This window comes from Schistocerca gregaria, chromosome 11 (assembly GCF_023897955.1).
Source record: "Schistocerca gregaria isolate iqSchGreg1 chromosome 11, iqSchGreg1.2, whole genome shotgun sequence".
In the NCBI taxonomy this organism is placed as follows: domain Eukaryota; kingdom Metazoa; phylum Arthropoda; class Insecta; order Orthoptera; family Acrididae; genus Schistocerca; species Schistocerca gregaria.
In genome coordinates this window covers 67,575,714-67,595,266 of record NC_064930.1, presented here as the reverse complement: position 1 = coordinate 67,595,266, position 19,553 = coordinate 67,575,714, and the positions used below count along the sequence as shown (strand labels likewise).

General features: G+C 42.6%; 1 protein-coding gene across 1 annotated transcript in view; it reads right to left on the bottom strand.

Moving 5' to 3' along the window:
* Positions 1-19,553, bottom strand: part of LOC126295112 (probable cytochrome P450 6a14) — a 368,581-nt gene that overhangs the window by 31,341 nt on the left and 317,687 nt on the right. Inside the window, exon 5 of the mRNA XM_049987370.1 lies at positions 7,161-7,251. Coding sequence (XP_049843327.1) covers positions 7,161-7,251 — 91 coding nt within the window. The remainder of the gene's footprint in view (positions 1-7,160; positions 7,252-19,553) is intronic.

Below are 19,553 nucleotides of genomic sequence, written 5' to 3'. Positions count from 1 at the left end.
TACAGTCGTGGGTTCGAATCCTTCCTCGGGCATGGATGTGTGTAATGTCCTTAGGTTAGTTAGGTTTAAGTAGTTCTAAGTTCTAGGAGACTGATAACCTCCGATGTTAAGTCCCATAGTGCTCAGAGCCATTTGAACCAATACCTCATCTTTAGCCGGCTGGAGTGGCTGAGCGGTTCTAGGCGCTACAGTCCGGAACAGCGTGACCGCTACGGTCGCAGGTTTGAATCCTGCCTCGGGCATGGATGTGTGTGATGCCCTTAGGTTAGTTAGGTTTAAGTAGTTCTAAGTTCTAGGGGACTGATGACCTTAGAAGTTAAGTCCCATAGTGCTCAGAACCATTTTTGACAGGTGTGAGTGAAAGCTTTGAAGATCTGTACCAGGGAATAGACATGCAATTATTGAGGAACTGACTGCCCAGATGAACCAAGAAGCTATGAACAGTGTGTGCTCTGTATGGGCCTCCACAGCAGCCACCTAGTCCACGCACCCACGCTGACTGCTATTCATTGGCAATGAAGGCTGGATTATACAAGCCAGTAACGACACTCCCCTGCGGCACACCTGAAATCACTCTTACTTCTGAAGACTTCTCTCTATTGAGAATGACATGCTGCTTTCTGTTATCTAGGAGCTCTTCAATCCAATCACAATTCGTCTGATATTCCATTTGCTCTTACTTTGTTCATTAAACGACTGTGGGGAACTGTATCAAACGCCTTGCGGAAGTCAAGAAACACGGCATCTACCTGTGAACCCGTGTCTATGGCCCTCTGAGTCTCGTGGACGAATAGCGCGAGCTGGGTTTCACACGATCGTCTAATTCGAAACCCGTGCTGATTCCTACAGAGTAGATTTCTAGTCTCCAGAAAAGACATTATACTAGAACATAATACGTGTTCCAAAAATTCTACAACTGACCGACGTCAGAGATGTAGGTCTATAGTTCTGCACATCTGTTCGACGTCCCTTCTTGAAAACGGGGATGACCTGCGCCCTTTTCCAATCCTTTGGAACGCTACGCTGTTCTAGAGACCTACGGTACACCGTTGCAAGAAGGGGGGCAAGTTCCTTCGCGTACTCTGTGTAAAATCGAACTGGTATCACATCAGGTCCAGCTGCCTTTCCTCTTTTGAGCGATTTTAATTGTTTCTCTATTCCTCTGTCGTCTATTTCGATATCTACCTTTTTGTCATCTGTGCGACAATCTAGAGAAGGAACTACAGTGCAGTCTTCCTTTGTGAAACAGCTTTGGTAAAACACATTTAGTATTTCGGCCTTTAGTCTGTCATCCTCATGTTTGAGTACCATTTTGGTCACGGAGTGTCTGGACATTTTATTTTGATCCGCCTACCACTTTGACATAAGACCAAAAGTTCTTAGTATTTTCTGCCAAGTCAGTACACAGAACTTTACTTTCGAATTCATTGAACGCCTCTCGTATAGCCCTCCTCACACTGCATTTCGCTTCGCGTAATTTTTGTTTGTCTGCAAGGCTTTGGCTATGTTTATGTTTGCTGCGAAGTGCAAGTGATTCAGAGTGACGAATCATGATATACCCTGTGGCTATCCAGTGGGAGAGTTTGGGTTTAGTGAATGCCCAGACAACATTACCTGCCATCACATGTAGTGCCAACAGTCAAGCGTTGAGGAGCTGGTGTTAAGGTATAGGGGTGTTTCTCATGGTGGGCCCTTATTGTGCTGAAGAAAATGCTAAACGTGGAAGGATGCGAAAACATTTTAGAGCACTCTGTTCAGAGACAATAGCTGTTTTCATCAGCAAGACATTGCACTGTGAATGTCCGCCCGCTTATCTGGCTGGTACTGTTCTCACCTCCTGTGCAAGTGGACCCGGGTTTGATTCCCGGTCGGGTTGGAGGTTTTATCCGATCGTGGACTGCGTGTTGTGTTGTCCTCATCATCATTTCATCCACATCACTGGCGCACAAGTCGCCCAATGTGGTCACGACTGAAATAAGACTTGCACTCGGCAGCAGAACTTCCCCAGACCGTGCGCCATACGCTCATTTCCGTTTTGCACTCTGAATAAAGCAGCAAATGGTTTGGGGAAATGGCATTCTTTTAACAGACCGGCCTGCCAAGAGTCCTGACCTGAACCCAATGGAACATCTTTGGGATGAGTTGCAACGTCAACTTCACCCAAAACCAGGTCCGGATATAGGGGTCGGCAAATCGGGATATCTGCTCTCAGTGGCAATGTCAGGGGGCACCAAATTCTTGAAGAGAAGAAACCTTGTTTCAAAAAGTGCCCAGCATCTAGCGAAATGTAAGTTGATTTTTGAATGCATCCATAGTGTACGTGAAGTCTCTGACAGGGGAATCCTTGTCACATCTACACTACTGGCCATTAAAATTGCTATACCACGAAGATGGCATGCTACAGACGCGAAATTTAACCGACAGGAAGAAGATGCTGTGATTTGCAAATGATTAGCTTTTCAGAGCATTCACACAAGGTTGGTGACAGTGGCTATACCTACAACGTGCTGACATGTGGAAAGTTTCCAACTGATCTCTCATACACAAACATCAGTTGACTGGCGTCGCACGGTGAAACGTTGTTGTGATGCCTCGTGTAAGGAGGAGAAATGCGTACCATCACGTTTCCGATTTTGATTAAGGTCAGATTGCAGTCCATCGTGACTGCGGTTTATCGTATCGCGACATTGCTGCTCGCGTTGGTCGAGATCCAATGACTGTTAGCAGAATATGGAATCGGTGGGTTCAGGAGGGTAATACGGAACGCCGTGCTGGATCCCAACGGCCTCGTATCACTAGCAGTCGAGATGACAGGCATCTTATCCACACGGCTGTAACGGATCGTGCAGCCACGTCTCGATTCCTGTGTCAACAGATGGGGACGTTTGCAAGACAACAACCATCTGCACGAACAGTTCGACGACGTTTGCAGCAGCACGGACTATCAGCTCCGAGACCGTGGCTGCGGTTACCCTTGACACTGCATCACAGACAGGAGCGCCTGCGATGGTGTACTCAATGACGAACCTCGGTGCACGAATGGCAAAACATCATTTTTTTCGGATGAATCCAGGTTCTGTTTACAGCATCACAATGGTCGTATCCCTGTTTGGCGACATCGCGGTGAACGCTCATTGGAAGCGTGTATTCGTCTTCGCCATACTGGCGTATCACCCGGCTTGATGGTATGGGGTGCCATCGGTTACACGTCTCGGTCACAACTTGTTCGCATTGACGGCACTTTGAACAGTGGACAATACATTTCAGATGTGTTACGACCCGTGGCTCTACCGTTCATTCTATCCCTGCAAAACTCTACATTTCAGGAGGATAATGCAGGACCGCACATTGCAGGTCCTGTAGGGGCCTTTCTGCATACAGAAAATATTCGACTGCTGCCCTGGCCAGCACATTCTCCAGATGTCTCACCAATTGAAAACGTCTGGTCAATGGTGGCCGAGCAACTGGCTCTTCGCAATACGCCAGTCACTACTCTTGATGAACTGTGGTATCGTGTTGAAGCTGCACAGGCAGCTGTACCTGTACAAGCCATCCGATCTCTGTTTGACTCAATGCCCAGGCATATCGAGGCCGTTATTGCGGCCAGAGGTGGTTGTTTTGGGTACTGATTTCTCAGGATCTATGCACCCAAATTGCGTGAAAATGTAATCACATGTCAGGTCTAGTATAATATATTTGCCCAATGAATACCTGTTTATCATCTGCATTTCTTCTTGCTGTAGCAATTTTAATGGCCAGTAGTGTAGAAATAAAAGACTTTGCTGGAGACAAAAGGGGATGGGATTATATGAGCTGAGCCGTATGAACCGGAATGGGTGAATTCCAAGCGCTGTTTGCTTATGTGGTTGATTGGGTGTGCGAATGTAAGTGTTCTTATAACTATTAGGGAAATTCAGAGATCAAGACTACCAGAGTGGAAATAAACGATGAACAGGAGCAACAGGTAACAAAGATTACATATTATCTTCTCGGTGTATCCAAGAAAATGAAAGTTTGACAGAAAATTTTTGCCAGGCCGCTAAACTACTAACAGCCACTTGTACAGTCTCCAGTCAACAGCCGCTACGTTCTATTCTCGGAATAGAGCAGAAAACATGTTGAACGAACACGTAATAACGCCTAACTGGAGACTAAATGCGGGATTACTGTACCTGTGATTCTAGAAGGCATAGTGAAGTTAACCTGAGGCTAAGTTTTGATAGTGGCAGGAATAGTTGCAGAATTAGTGTATAAGACTGTTTGTTAGGACGAGGAAGCAGAAATGGGGACATCGCACAAATTATGTGGAAGAATATGATCATTCCAAACTTATATAAAATTTTGTACTACTACTTCTCCATCTCGAGCTTGAGAAACTGAAGCATGTAACTGAAATGTCAAACTATTAACTAACATATAACTTTTTGCTTGGAGTAAGCCTAATTCTGTCATGTTATTTATTTAAGTACGGTACATAAAAGTGAGTGTTGTGCCAAAACAGTCTGGCTTATTTGGCATGAGTTACAATTGCTGCCATATTAGAAAGGTATATTTTGTTTTATCTACCAGACAGTGACAAAACAGACGTAACAAATCGAGAAATCACACCAGTACTGCTGCTAATTGTATTAAGAACTTTTTCAGTATTATACAATGACATTTTGATTTTTCATTTAGCAAAATGTTTGATGAGGTAACAGATTCTCTTGCAGAAAGGAAACTGTGCCTTGTAAAGGTGTAGCGAGATTAGAGAGAAAAAATTCTGGGACCTAAGGACTGAAGAAACGTGTACTGTCTTGCTTCTCGGTTATAAGTTTTCTATACTTAATTTCATGGCACACAAAAGAGGAAGTTCTTAGCTAATAGGCAACAGGGAGTATAAATTTTCTGAAGAGCTTTTACTCTCTGGGTCACAAATAATCCCACCCAGTATTAATTGTGAGTTCATAAAAAGAGAGAGAGAGAGAGAGAGAGAGAGAGAGAGAGAGAGAGAGAGAGAGGGGGGGGGGGGGGTAGGTTGTCAAACCGGCCATCTGGGAGCAGTAGAGGCACTGCAGGGCATTTTAACTTCCACTGTTCTGAATATAGGTTTGATGGCTTCAATTACAAAATGAATTTCACAGAGCGAAATACAGCGATGTGCGGTAGAAGACTGCTGTGTGAAGAGGCATGGCAAAACAAAAGAAAGCAGGTGATGACAGACGTGAAAATTACCGAACTATTAGTTTAATAAGCCATGGCTGCAAAATACTAACACGAATTCTTTACAGACGAATGGAAAAACTATTAGAAGCCGACCTCGGGGAAGATCAGTTTGGATTCCGCAGAAATGTTGGAACACGTGAGGCAATACTGACCCTACGACTTATCTTAGAAAATAGATTAAGGAAAGGCAAACCAATATTTCTAGCATTTGTAGACTTAGAGAAAGCTTCTGAAAATGTTGACTGGAATAGTCTCTTTCAAATTCTAAAGGTGGCAGGGGTAAAATACAGGGAGAGAAAGGCTATTTACAATTTGTACAGAAACCAGGTGGCAGTTATAAGAGTCGAGGGGCATGAAAGGGAAGCAGTGGTTCGGAAGGGAGTGAGACAGGTTTGTAGCCTCTCCCCAATATTATTCAGTCTGTATATTGAGCAAGCAGTAAAGGAAAAAGAAGAAAAATTCGGAGTAAGAATTAAAATCCACAGAGAAGAAATAAAAACTTTGCCGATGACATTGTAATTCTGTCAGAGTCAGTAAACGACCTGGAAGAGCAGTTGAACGGAATGGACAGTGTCTTGAAAGGAGGATATAAGATGAACATCAGCAAAAGCAAAACGAGGATAACGAAATGTAATCGAATTAAGTCGGGTGACGCTGAGGGAATTTGATTAGGGAATGAGACACTTAAAGTAGTAAATACGTTTTGCTATTTGGGGAGCAAAATAACTGATGATCCTTTCTGAAAGTATTTGTATGGAGTGTAGCCATATATGGAAGTGAAACGTGGATGATAAATAGTTTAGACAAGAAGAGAATAGAAGCTTTCGAAATGTGGTGCTACAGAAGAATGCTTAAGATTAGATGGGTAGATCACATAACTAATGAGGAGGTGTTGAATAGGACTGGGGAGAAGAGAAATTTGTGGCACATCTTGACTAGACGAAGGGATCGGTTGGTAGGACATGTTCTGAGACATCAAGGGATCTCCAATTTAGTACTGGAGGGCAGCGTGGAGGGTAAAAATCGCAGAGGGAGACCAAGATATGAATACACTAAGCAGATTCAGAAGGATGTAGGCTGCAGTAGGTACTGGGAGATGAAGAAGCTTGCACAGGATAGAGTAGCAAGGAGAGCTGCGTCAAACCTGGACAACAACAACAAGGCCAAATAACATGTCTTAAATTTCCTCTAACATATATGTTTTATATATCAACCTCTTCAGAAAGATGTATGCTACAAATTGAACATATTTTTGAAAAATGGATTTTATTTTTGATGTCCTCTCTCAAACTTTCGGGGGAGGGAGCGCCCCTATCAAGTTTTTGGTTCGGTTCAGAGATATCGTAGATTCGGGGCTGCTTTGACCCCAGCTCGCGTCATGACTACCTTTTTTAGTTTTGGCTCTTGAGGGAGAGTGGGCTGCCATTCGTCTACAAACACTCAGAGATCACTGTGACACTGTTCCCGGCAGAGTTGAAACTGTCACAAAGGCGAAGGTTTGACGCACCCCATACTGATGTTCACTAATAAGTGACTGGACACTTTTAACAGACAGTGCGCATCAAGAAAAGCAACGGATGCAGAAGACAGCACTGAGGCACCTGTCACTTTACATGAACAGAGTCAGATTCAAACCTCTTCCCTGTCTGTGACACTGGACGACAACCAATGGTTTTCTACTCTCCAGATCTCAAGCTTTTACTCTAATGCCATAATGTAAACTTATGTAAAAGCACTGCATGGTCCACAAAATCAAATGCTTTCATTAAATAAAAGAAAATACAGAACATTCCCAAACTATTGGTAACCCCTGCTGCAGCCTCACATAAACAAAATAAATTAATAGCAAATTCAATAGATACTCCCTTCCTGAAGCAAACTGGTGACAAATTATGTGCACTGATGTATGCCACTACTCTGACATAGAATGGTCTCCCAGTGGGGCCAGCACGTACCTCACAGAAGAAGTCCGCCACATCCTGAGGGACAGAGCGTACTTTCAGGCGCCGGTAGAACCACTCAGGGAGCAGCAGCCTTGCGAACCTCCTGCAAATGGACAGAAATACAAAATAAAAACACTAGCCGAAGTCAGCGTAATCACCTATCTGTTATGTATAGATATATACAGTAGGCCTACTGGCCATTAAAATTGCTACACCACGAAGATGACGTGCTACAGACGCGAAATTTAACCGACAGCAAGAAGATGCTGTGATATGCAAATGATTAGCTTTTCAGAGCATTCACACAAGGTTCGTGCCGGTGGCGACACCTACAACGTGCTGACATGAGGAAAGTTTCCAACCGATTTCTCATACACAAACAGCAGTTGACCGCCGTTGCCTGGTGAATGTTGTGATGCCTCGTGTAAGGAGGAGAAATGCGTACCATCACGTTTCCGACTTTGATAAAGGTCGGATTGTAGCCTATCGCGATTGCGGTTTATCGTATCGCGACATTGCTGCTCGCGTTGGTCGAGATCCAATGACTGTTAGCTGAATATGGAATCGTGGGTTCAGGAGGGTAATAGGGAACGCCGTGCTGGATCCCAACAACCTCGTATCACTAGCAGTCGAGATGACAGGCATCTTATCCGCACGGCTGTAACGGATCGTGCAACATCGTTTCGATCCCTGAGTTACCAGATGGGGACGTTTGCAAGACAACAACCATCTACACGAACAGTTCGACGACGTTTGCAGCAGCATGGACTATCAGCTCGGAGACCGTGGCTGCGGTTACCCTCGACACTGCATCACAGACAGGAGCGCCTGCGATGGTGTACTCGATGACGTACCTGGGTGCACGAATGGCAAAACGTCATTTTTTCGGATGAATCCAGGTTCTGTTTACACATCGTGATGGTCGCATCCTTGTTTGGTCACATCGCAGTGAACGCACATTCGAATCGTGTATTCGTCATCACCATACTGGCGTATCACCCGGCGTGATGGTATGGGGTGCCATTGGTTACACGTCTGGCATTGACGGCACCTTTGAACAGTGGACGTTACATTTCAGATGTGTTACGACCCGTGGCTCTACCCCTCATTCGATCCCTGGGAAACCCTACATTTCAGCAGGATAATGCACGACCGCACGTTGCAGGTCCTGTACGGGCCTTTCTGGATACAGAAAATGTTCCACTGCTGCCCTGGCCAGCACATTCTCCAGATCGCTCACCAATTGAAAACGTCTGGTCAATGGCGGACGAACAACTGGCTCGTCACAATACGCCAGTCACTACTCTCGATGAACTGTGGTATCGTGTTGAAGCTGCGTGGGCAGCTGCACCTTTACGCGCTATCGAAGCTCTGTCTGACTCAATGCCCAGGCGTATCGAGGCCGTTATTACGGCCAGGCGTGGTTGTTCTTAGTACTGATTTCTCAGGATCTATGCACCCAAATTCCGTGAAAATGTAATCACATATCAGGTCTACTATAATATATTTGTCTAATGAATACCCGTTTATCATCTGCATTTCATGTTGGTGTAGCAATTTTAATGGCCAGTAGTGTATAAAGGAGTGTGTGTGTGTGTGTGTGTGTGTGTGTGTGTGTGTGTGTGTACACGAAAGTAATTACTGAAAACTGTGAGTATTTAAGCCCTTGTCCGCAGCTCGTGGTCTAGTGGCTAGCATTGCTGCCTATGGATCACGGGGTCCCACGTTCGATTCTTAGCCGGGTTGGGGATTTTTTTCTACCAGGGAACTGGGTGTTTGTGTTGTCATCATATCGTCACCATTCGTAACAACTGATAATTGGATTGAGTAAAAATTGGACTGTGTAAAAATTTGGACTTTGTATGGGCGCAGATGGCCGCACAGTTGAGCGCCTCGCGAACCAAACATCATCATCATCATCATCATCATCATCATCATCATGTAAGCCTTTTATTGTGCAGTCGAGTGAACAGCGATGTCTCGGTGGGCAGTCAACATCTCAAAAATACGCCAAAATAAAACCAATGGAAACTACACATGAAATGATGTATTAATTTTTGTCAGAATAAATTGTCCGAGTTAGTTCAACAAAGGTTTACTGCTAGTTTACGTTGATTATTTGCGAAAGAAAACTCGGAATACGAACAATGTTCCACGTGCGAATATATCACACTGTTAACTGAAATGTAATAACTGTCAAACTGAGTGTAAGCTACCTAACGTAATCACTGATTTGCTGTGTAATGACACTGTTCTGTATGTATTAAGCCTAGCTTACACGACGACACCAGGTTGCAGGCAACTACGCAACCGGCCATATTCTTACGGGCGCATCGCGTGTGCGCAACTCGTCGCTGAAACTAAACAGTTTCAGCGTATTCCAACTTTGGCGACACTAGTTGCATGTGTTTTGAGGATGTGTGTGTTCGTAGACTGTAGACAAACTGAAATATGCAGTGGGGAACGGAGAATAATGTTCGCTATTTGCGCAACTCATCTGTGAAACTGAACATTTTCGGGGTGTTCCAACTTTGGCTACACTAGTTGCATGACTTTTGAGGATGTGTGTGTTCGTAGAGTGTAGACAAACTGAAATATGCAGTGGGGAACGGAGAATAATGTTCGCTATTTGCGCAACTCATCGGTGAAACTAAACAGTTTCGGCGTGTTCCAACTTTGGCGACACTAGTTGCATGAGTTTTGAGGATGTGTGTGTTCGTAGAGTGTAGACAAACTGAAATATGCAGTGGGGAACGGAGAATAATGTTCGCTATTTGCGCAACTCATCGGTGAAACTGAACACTTTCGGCGTGTTCCAACTTTGGCGACACTAGTTGCATGAGTTTTGAGGATGTGTGTGTTCGTAGACTGTAGACAAACTGAAATATGCAGTGGGGAACGGAGAATAATGTTCGCTATTTGCGCAACTCATCGGTGAAACTAAACAGTTTCGGGGTGTTCCAACTTTGGCAACACTAGTTGCATGAGTTTTGAGGATGTGTGTGTTCGTAGAGTGTAGACAAACTGAAATATGCAGTGGGGAACGGAGAATAATGTTCGCTATTTGCGCAACTCATCGGTGAAACTAAACAGTTTCGGCGTATTCCAACTTTGGCGACACTAGTTGCATGAGTTTTGAGGATGTGTGTGTTCGTAGAGTGTAGACAAACTGAAATATGCAGCGGGGAACGGAGAATAATGTTCGCTATTTGCGCAACTCATCGGTGAAACTAAACAGTTTCGGCGTGTTCCAACTTTGGCTACACTAGTTGCATGAGTTTTGAGGATGTGTGTGTTCGTAGAGTGTAGACAAACTGAAATATGCAGTGGGGAACGGAGAATAATGTTCCATATTTGCGCAACTCATCGGTGAAACTAAACAGTTTCGGCGTGTTCCAACTTTGGCGACACTAGTTGCATGAGTTTTGAGGATGTGTGTGTTCGTAGAGTGTAGACAAACTGAAATATGCAGTGGGGAACGGAGAATAATGGTCGCTATTTGCGCAACTCATCGGTGAAACTAAACAGTTTCGGCGTGTTCCAACTTTGGCGACACTAGTTGCATGAGTTTTGAGGATGTGTGTGTTCGTAGAGTGTAGACAAACTGAAATATGCAGTGGGGAACGGAGAATAATGTTCCATATTTGCGCAACTCATCGGTGAAACTAAACAGTTTCGGCGTGTTCCAACTTTGGCGACACTAGTTGCATGAGTTTTGAGGATGTGTGTGTTCGTAGAGTGTAGACAAACTGAAATATGCAGTGGGGAACGGAGAATAATGGTCGCTATTTGCGCAACTCATCGGTGAAACTAAACAGTTTCGGCGTATTCCAACTTTGGCGACACTAGTTGCATGAGTTTTGAGGATGTGTGTGTTCGTAGAGTGTAGACAAACTGAAATATGCAGCGGGGAACGGAGAATAATGTTCGCTATTTGCGCAACTCATCGGTGAAACTAAACAGTTTCGGGGTGTTCCAACTTTGGCTACACTAGTTGCATGAGTTTTGAGGATGTGTGTGTTCGTAGAGTGTAGACAAACTGAAATATGCAGTGGGGAACGGAGAATAATGTTCGCTATTTGCGCAACTCATCGGTGAAACTAAACAGTTTCGGCGTATTCCAACTTTGGCGACACTAGTTGCATGAGTTTTGAGGATGTGTGTGTTCGTAGAGTGTAGACAAACTGAAATATGCAGCGGGGAACGGAGAATAATGTTCGCTATTTGCGCAACTCATCGGTGAAACTAAACAGTTTCGGCGTGTTCCAACTTTGGCGACACTAGTTGCATAGTTTTTCAGTTTATGTGTGTTCGTAGAGTGTAGGTGTCAGTGGGATTTCAGTGATGCTGATAACTAAAATAAGCAACATATTGCTGCTCCTGACACCATCACGTGCGATCAGAACACAGAAGGTTTGACAATATCTGAGCTGCAGGGCATAATTTATTGCATTAGCAGCACATATACAACTGAATCGTGAAAAAACAAGGAAATGTAATTCTAGCTGTGGAAGTGCTCTCGTCTACAAGACTAAAATCCCAAAGCTCGCTTTGGCCGACTCTCTCTCTCTCTCTCTCCCTCACCCCTTTTTTTCCTTCTTTATTCAATATTCACCTGTCTGAAGCGTCGCAGCAGTGTTCCCCATTCACATATGTTAGAATTTTGAAATATTGCCACTGATCAGATCTATCTTCAAGAGAGTAGTTTGCAAACCATTCTCTTTTTAACGCAGCCTTCGAATTATTACTGCTGTTAATGTTAATAATTATCGGTTTTGATGAAAAAGTGTCGTCACCAAATAAATCCCCATCTTATAGCATGCCCAGTGTTCTCGATTGTAATGCACGCAATGTGATATGTAATTTAAGTTCTGACGAAGTGCGTCATGCATTAGAGCATCTTTATTGATTATTGTAAAATTAACTCTATGTAGAAGAAATGTGAACAGTTCTGGTGACATTCTAAGACAAGTAAAAGAACATCTTCCGTCTTCCTTTACAAATTATTTCAGCCAGCAAGAATGGTGAGCAACCGAGCTGACGTCTTTTTTTCATCCAGTCACGAATCGAAACACGTTTTTTTTGTTTTTTTTTTCCCCCTCATGCAGCGATTCCACGCAACAAACTTTAACTCCATCACAACTCGTGCGACATGCAGTTGCCAGAACTTGCATTTCAGACACGACCCAGAAACCCACAAAACGACGAAACTGAATTGTATGCTGGTTTCGCCATGTCTACAGTCAAATATGAAACCATTTGCGTGCAACTCATTCCACGCAACGAGTGGCTCAACCCAATGTCGTCGTGTAAACTAGACTTAATGTATGGTTATGGCCTTGAACTAATGTAGCACTTACATCGGCACAATAAAGATTTCATTCTTTTTTGCGTCTCTGTTGATGCCACAGGGTTTCTACGAGGTAATGTGGACAGTAATACCTCCGAATTTTTTATTCCGATCTCAAGACGAGTTGATGTATCACATACCATGCGTATTACTCGATCGACCTTCCCGCTTCGGTGACGAAGTTACAACCCTCTGCCACTAGAGACTCCCACCTGTAGCATGTGACATAGCAGTGTACTGCGAGAGCCTCAGAAAACTGGAAACTCGAATTCCAAGAGTTCGTCCACGCACGAAGCAGCCTCTAATTCAGCATAACGAAGCGGTGCGACATCTACAACAATCCGACGCCTTATTTTCACTATCATCGATCATCCTCCATACTGTACCGATTTGGTCCCATCCTATTTTCATCTGCGTACGTCGCCAGGGTGATTATGTTGCGAAATAAATGTGTAGACGTAAACAAGAAAGATGTAGAATGGTAATCATCATCATCATCATCAACTAAACGCTATGCCTTGTCGATATAGCCATGTCCCTCTCTCCACTGTCATTCTCTTCAGTTCTTCATACGATTTTATCCACATATCTTCTTTGATGTTATTAAAATAAGTTGCTCTTGGCCTACCTCTTGGTTTTTTCCCCTAAAACTTTTCCTTCAAATACATTCTTTAGGAACTGGTTATGTCTCATTATGTGCCCTATCATTTTTGATTTTTTTCTTCCAGCGGCGTTCTGTTCTCATTCACTTCTGTTAAGACCTGTTCATTACTTTTCAATCTACCCAACTTGTTTTCGTCATTCTTCTCCATATCCACATTTCCACTGGTTCCAGTCTCTTTTTCTCAGGCTTTCCCAGAATCCACGCTTCACATTCGTATGTTAAGACACTCCAGACAAAAGTTTTGGCAAATTTTTTCCTACTTTCTAGGCTCGTATCATTGTCCTTTTATTTTGGAAAGCTTGCCTTGCCAAGGTTATTCTTCTCTTTATATCTGTGATACATTTATTGTCGTCAGTGATTGTGTTCCCCAAATAACAGAAGCTCTAAACCTGCTCTAGAACACAATCTTCTAGTTTAATATTAACTTTACCATTTTGTCTTTTCTACTACCATAGTTTTCGTTTTCATCTTATTTTTAGATTAAATTCTCTTAGGAGTTTGGTAAATTTTAGCAATATAAACTCCATTTCCTTTACTGAGTCATCATCTGCAAAACGGATACAGTGTATTGGTCCCCCGTTAATTTTAATTCCTTTGGTAATAAATTTTATTTATTTAAAAAACTGTAAGAGTTATCATATTAAAAATTCGGAGGTAATATTTTGCAGCACGCCCTCTTAAAACTAACCTCGCAATGATACGTACACCACAGATGTAGCTTTTAGTTCAGTCATCGCAATCCATGTTTCATGAAACCCTCCAAGTGAGTCATTCATCATTGAAACAAATAAGACGCTGAACCACATACGTATTTTATCATCCATAGCACAATCTATTCTCATTATCAAGCGCCGATACTTGGGTTTACATTCGTATTTTGTGTGATGTTGTGAGTGTGTATTGTTATGCAGTCGTCTTTTTGCGGTTTTACTGAAATAGAAAAATATTAAGTCTCGTAATAATGCTACAAAATAGTATTTTTCTGTTTACTTGCAGGTATTGCGCCATCTTCGTGGTGCAGAAATCGACCACAACCAAAACATCACGGACACCCCAGTCTAAAATAACAATCGTCACCACAGACACAATAATGTATGTCCGTGATCGCGACCATAGAGTAAATATCTCTGGAGTGAGCTTTCACATGCGCAGAACAGATTTTGTGTTGTCACCATACATTGCCGGCCTGGTCACGTGATCTCGGGACGTTGTATGTTTGTACGCATAGCGCCCTGTATGTTTAGAATGTCACTACATCCCTAGTACAGATGGATTCTTTTCGTACGTGTCGTGGATTATTTATATTTGTTGCGCAGACATTTTAACAGTATCTATTTGATACCGGGAATAAACCAGCTACGTAACTTTTACAGGCAAGTGATATTACATTCTGCTTCTTTGCGATAGGTGTCACAGTTCAGATGCACTCGATTTTTGGTAGTTTTCGGTATGATACGGCACTTTACAGTATTACAGACCCTGACGTACATTTTTGCAGCGATAGTCCTGCAAAACGACTTCACAGTACGCTAGAACTTTTGCAAGAGTCCGAAAAACACCGAGTTTGTCACACATTAGCGATTATATTCCTGCTAATTCGTCCTTTTTTCTTGTATTTCTGCGTATTTATTTTCTCGTTTTTGCGACCTAAAGTACAATTTTTCTTACTGGTGGCACTTTGAGGTATTTATTTAACGCATTTTAAGTACTTGCTCCCAGTTTATTAAATAAATGGTAGACTGAGTAATCTATATACATAATCGACATGTCATTGATAAATCCATGGAGGTTAGTATTTACTGAAACAACTAATCATTCCCTTTCCTGTTCCACTAGCAAATTTACGAGAGGAAGCGATTGTTTGTAAGCTTTTGTACGAGCCGTAATATCTGTTATAAAGTCATAAAATCGTAGAAAAAAGAGGTCTACAGAATCAAGCCTTAATTATAAGGCGTATCGAAATTTTTAAACATATACAGTGTCTCTTACTAATATGATAACTATAATTAGAGCTACATGGTATGTAGCCATGAAAAGTTACTATCCCTCCTTTCACATATTTTTCTTTGCATCCGCAGCAACAACAGTAATTCACCCTCGCTATTACACTATCAACGAAAGGTGAAACACAAAAAAAAAACTCTTTATATCATAAACTTCAAACGCTGCAGAAAGCACACACGCACAGCGAAGTCCCGAAAACACGTGACAATCCTGGTTTAATGCCGACAACATGCGCAGAACGCAATGCTCACTCCAGAGATATTTACTCTATGACAGCGACCATAGACCATATATAACATAGACTGCGCATGTCACTATCTCTGCCGCGTTAACGCTTTAAAACAACATCTAAGTCACGTGACTCGGGGCAGAAGGCCGAGCTTCTGCCATTACGACCAGTGTGAAGTGGAGCTGGCAGTTACAGTTTCTCTCGTTCATAGCTGAAATCAAGCTCTGATTTTGACAGTTCAACGAACTGTGGTACTACTCTTATACATGCAGTAGTGCAGTTAACCTAGTTCCTCCGAAATTCCAGATAATAAAGCAATGTTTATCGTTTCTACATGCGGCCAAGTTGAAATGTACTGATAGTTCTTTTAACAAGCGACAGAATGACTATCCTTTAGTGAACACTTTTTTTTTCACTGTGAATTCTTGTAGTTTACCGCTTCTACAGGAGTGGAAGACAAAATAATAATTTCGAATGCAGCATTCGTTTTCTACAGATTCCACAAGAATATGTGTGAAATGATTTAGTAACCTTTTGTGAGAAAGTAAATTCGTTTATGTACGTAATATCAGATATTTACGTAAAATAAGGATATATATTTTCTAACTTTTACTTAATCCAGTACAGATACCGAAACGATATCAGGACAGGGAGCGTAATATATTACAAAACGTTGATTATACTGGTGTAGTGAGCTATATATTAATGATATGTCGTCTCAAAGTCTTAATCATTCACCAAGTTTTACATGCAACAACCAACATCCATCCTAACTTTCAACTTTTGGAAATACCTCTGCAAGTATTTTACAGTAATTCATTTACACAACTGAGATTTTTGTCACTTTACCAAATCTGTAGGATACAAAACAAGACTTATCTGAGCATACGTGAAGGTCTTTACTTCTGCATCTAGTAAAAAGCACAACATTTGATCTGTAACAAAAGTGTCTTTAATTGCGCACTATAAATGAGTAATGATCTGAGTCACGTGTCCAAGGAATAGAGAAGCAACTGGAATCACTCAACAGAGGAAAGTCCACTGGACCTGACGGGATACCAATTCGATTCTACACAGAGTACGCGAAAGAACTTGCCCCCCTTCTAACAGCCGTGTACCGCAAGCCTCCAGAGGAACGGAAGGTTCCAAATGATTGGAAAAGAGCACAGGTAGTCCCAGTCTTCAAGAAGGGTCGTCGAGCAGATGCGCAAAACTATAGACCTATATCTCTGACGTCGATCTGTTGTAAAATTTAAAACATGTTTTTTGCTCGCGTATCATGTCGTTTCTGAAAACAAAGAATCTACTCTGTAGGAATCAACATGGATTCGGGAAACAGCGATAGTGTGAGACCCAACTCGCTTTATTTGTTCGTGAGACCCAGAAAATATTAGATACAGGCTCCCAGGTAGATGCCATTTTCCTTGACTTCCGGAAGGCGTTCGATACAGTTCCGCACTGTCACCTGATAAACAAAGTAAGAGCCTACGAAATATCAGACCAGCTGTGGGGCTGCATTGAAGAGATTTTAGCAAACAGAACACAGCGTGTTGTTCTCAATGGAGAGACGTCTACAGACGATAAAGTAACATCTCTCGTGCCACAGGGGTGTACCATTGCTTTTCACAGTATATATAAATGACCTAGTAGATAGTGTCGGAAGTTCCATGTGGCTTTTCGCGGATGATGCTGTAGAATACAGAGAAGTTGCAGCATTAGAAAATTGTAGCGAAATGCAGGAAGATCTGCAGCCGATAGGCACTTTGTGCAGGGAGTGGCAACTGACCCTTAACATAGACAAATGTAATGTATTGCGAATACATAGAAAGAAGCATCCTTCATTGTATGATTATATGATAGCGGAACAAACACTGGTAGCAGTTACTTCTGTAAAATATCTGGGAGTATGCGTGCGGAACGATTTGAAGTGGAAAGATCATATAGAATTAATTGTTGGTAAGGCGGGTACCGGGTTGGGATTCATTGGGAGAGTCCTTAGAAAATGTAGTCCATCAACAAAGGAGGTGGCTTACAAAACACTCGTTCGACCTATACTTGAGTATTGCTCATCAGTGTGGGATCCGTACCAGATCGGGTTGACGGAGGAGATAGAGATCCAAAGAAGAGTGGCGCGTTTTGTCACAAGGTTATTGGTAACCGTGATGGCGTTACGGAGATGTTTAGCAAACTCGAGTGGCAGACTCTGCAAGAGAGGCGCTCTGCATCGCGGTGTAGCTTGCTCGCCAGGTTTCGAGAGCGTGCGTTTCTGGATGAGGTATCGAATATATTGCTTCCCCCTACTTATACCTCCCGAGGAGATCACGAATGAAAATTTAGAGAGATTCGAGCGCGCACGGAGGCTTTCCGGCAGTCGTTCTTCCCGCGAACCATACGCGAGTGGAGCAGGAAACGGAGGTAATGACAGTGGCACGTAAAGTGCCCTCCGCCACACACCGTTGGGTGGCTTGCGCAGTGTAGATGTAGATGTAGATATGTTGGTATCAGTCAAATGACGTCATGCGCAGTCTAAGTTATCTATGGTCTACAGTCGCGACACTCCGTTTGGTTTTTGTTGCTCCCCGGCGATTGCAGCGCCCGAAGTGGCCAGCAAGTGGCATTCTGAATATGATTTCGGATGAGTGCGCATAAGAACGTTTAAACTGATTTGTAACATAGTTTTTACAATAGGGAGTGTATGTAGTGCCATAAAAATCGAGAATAACTAAAAAAAATTACACCAAATTTGTGATTGTTTAGTTTCCTAAGGACCTTCGGAGATATGAAACGGTGCATTGCATGATAGTTCATCTACGATTCTCTTGTAACGTACAGACATGTACGGAATAGTGTCGTTTTCCTTTAATAACAAAAACTTGTTAGTAAACACCAAGAGACCTGACCTTTTGCAGAAAGACGACGTATATCTATCCAACAAAGCAGAGTTTTGTTCACTGCATTTTCAGCCTAATCAGTGAATGCGGAAAGTACGAAACCTTTATGGAATGTAAGACCTACATTATTTCATGCAACATTTGTAGCTTACAGGAAAACCACGCAAACGTAAATCGTCAAAATCAAATTCCACAATTGTTGCTAAATATGAGCCTCAGACGGCAAGAATCTTCAACACATTCGTTTTTAAAGCAAAAGTAATTAAATTTATAAAAATATTCGTGGATCAGAAAGTCGAGTGAAGTTTAAGAGAGAGCAAATCATCTGACTCCATACAAAATTTGTAAGTGTCAAGAAAATTGCCTATGAAGACGACAGCGTACGACAGCAGTAGATCATGAAATGTGTTTATATTCTCTAGCATTCAGCGAAATAAGCTGTAAGTATAGACATATTCGAAAGTATTTCTTCATGAATGAGTTACAGCTTATGTCACTGAGTCAGTGTGATTCGTCTGTTAATACATATATTTCGCGATAATCCGTGCGTCTTGGTAACTTTTTAATGCATGGAACGCAAAAATATTACAATTATTCCGTTAATTAAGTCGAAATTTTCATCTAGTTACTCACCGAATTTAAAAATTTGTCAAAATCTACAAAGAAAAACGTATGATTTTACGCCAAAGGTTTAACACAGTAAGACAAGGCTTACAGTCACAATCAGTGTACAAGGTCCGTGCAAAAAATCCCGGAACATTCATAATTTCGCGCACGTGGCGAGTTGGAGCGAAATGCGGCTGGCATCCCTGCAAAGTTTCATTGTTGTATATCTGTTGTTATTGTTCAGCGCTCCATTGAGTAGAACGTTGTGTCGCACAGTTTGCGAATTTCGAGGTGGCAGAGCTAGAGGAGCGACGCGTCTGCATTAAACTTTGCGTGAAACTCACGAAAAACTTTACAGAGACACACCAATTCATGCGGGAAACCCACGGTGATGAGAAGTTAAGCCGTACTCGGTGTTACGAATGGTTCACGCAGCTTAAAAGTGGCCGGGTGGAAGTTAAAGATGACACTCATTCAAGACGCCCTTCGACGTCTACCGACGACACTCACGTCAGGAATGTCAACGAAACTGTGCGTCCCAATCGAAGACTGGCTGTCCGACACATTGCAGAAGAATGTACACTACTGGCCATTAAAATTGCTACACCAAGAAGAAATGCAGATGATAAACGGGTATTCATTGGACAAATATATTATACTA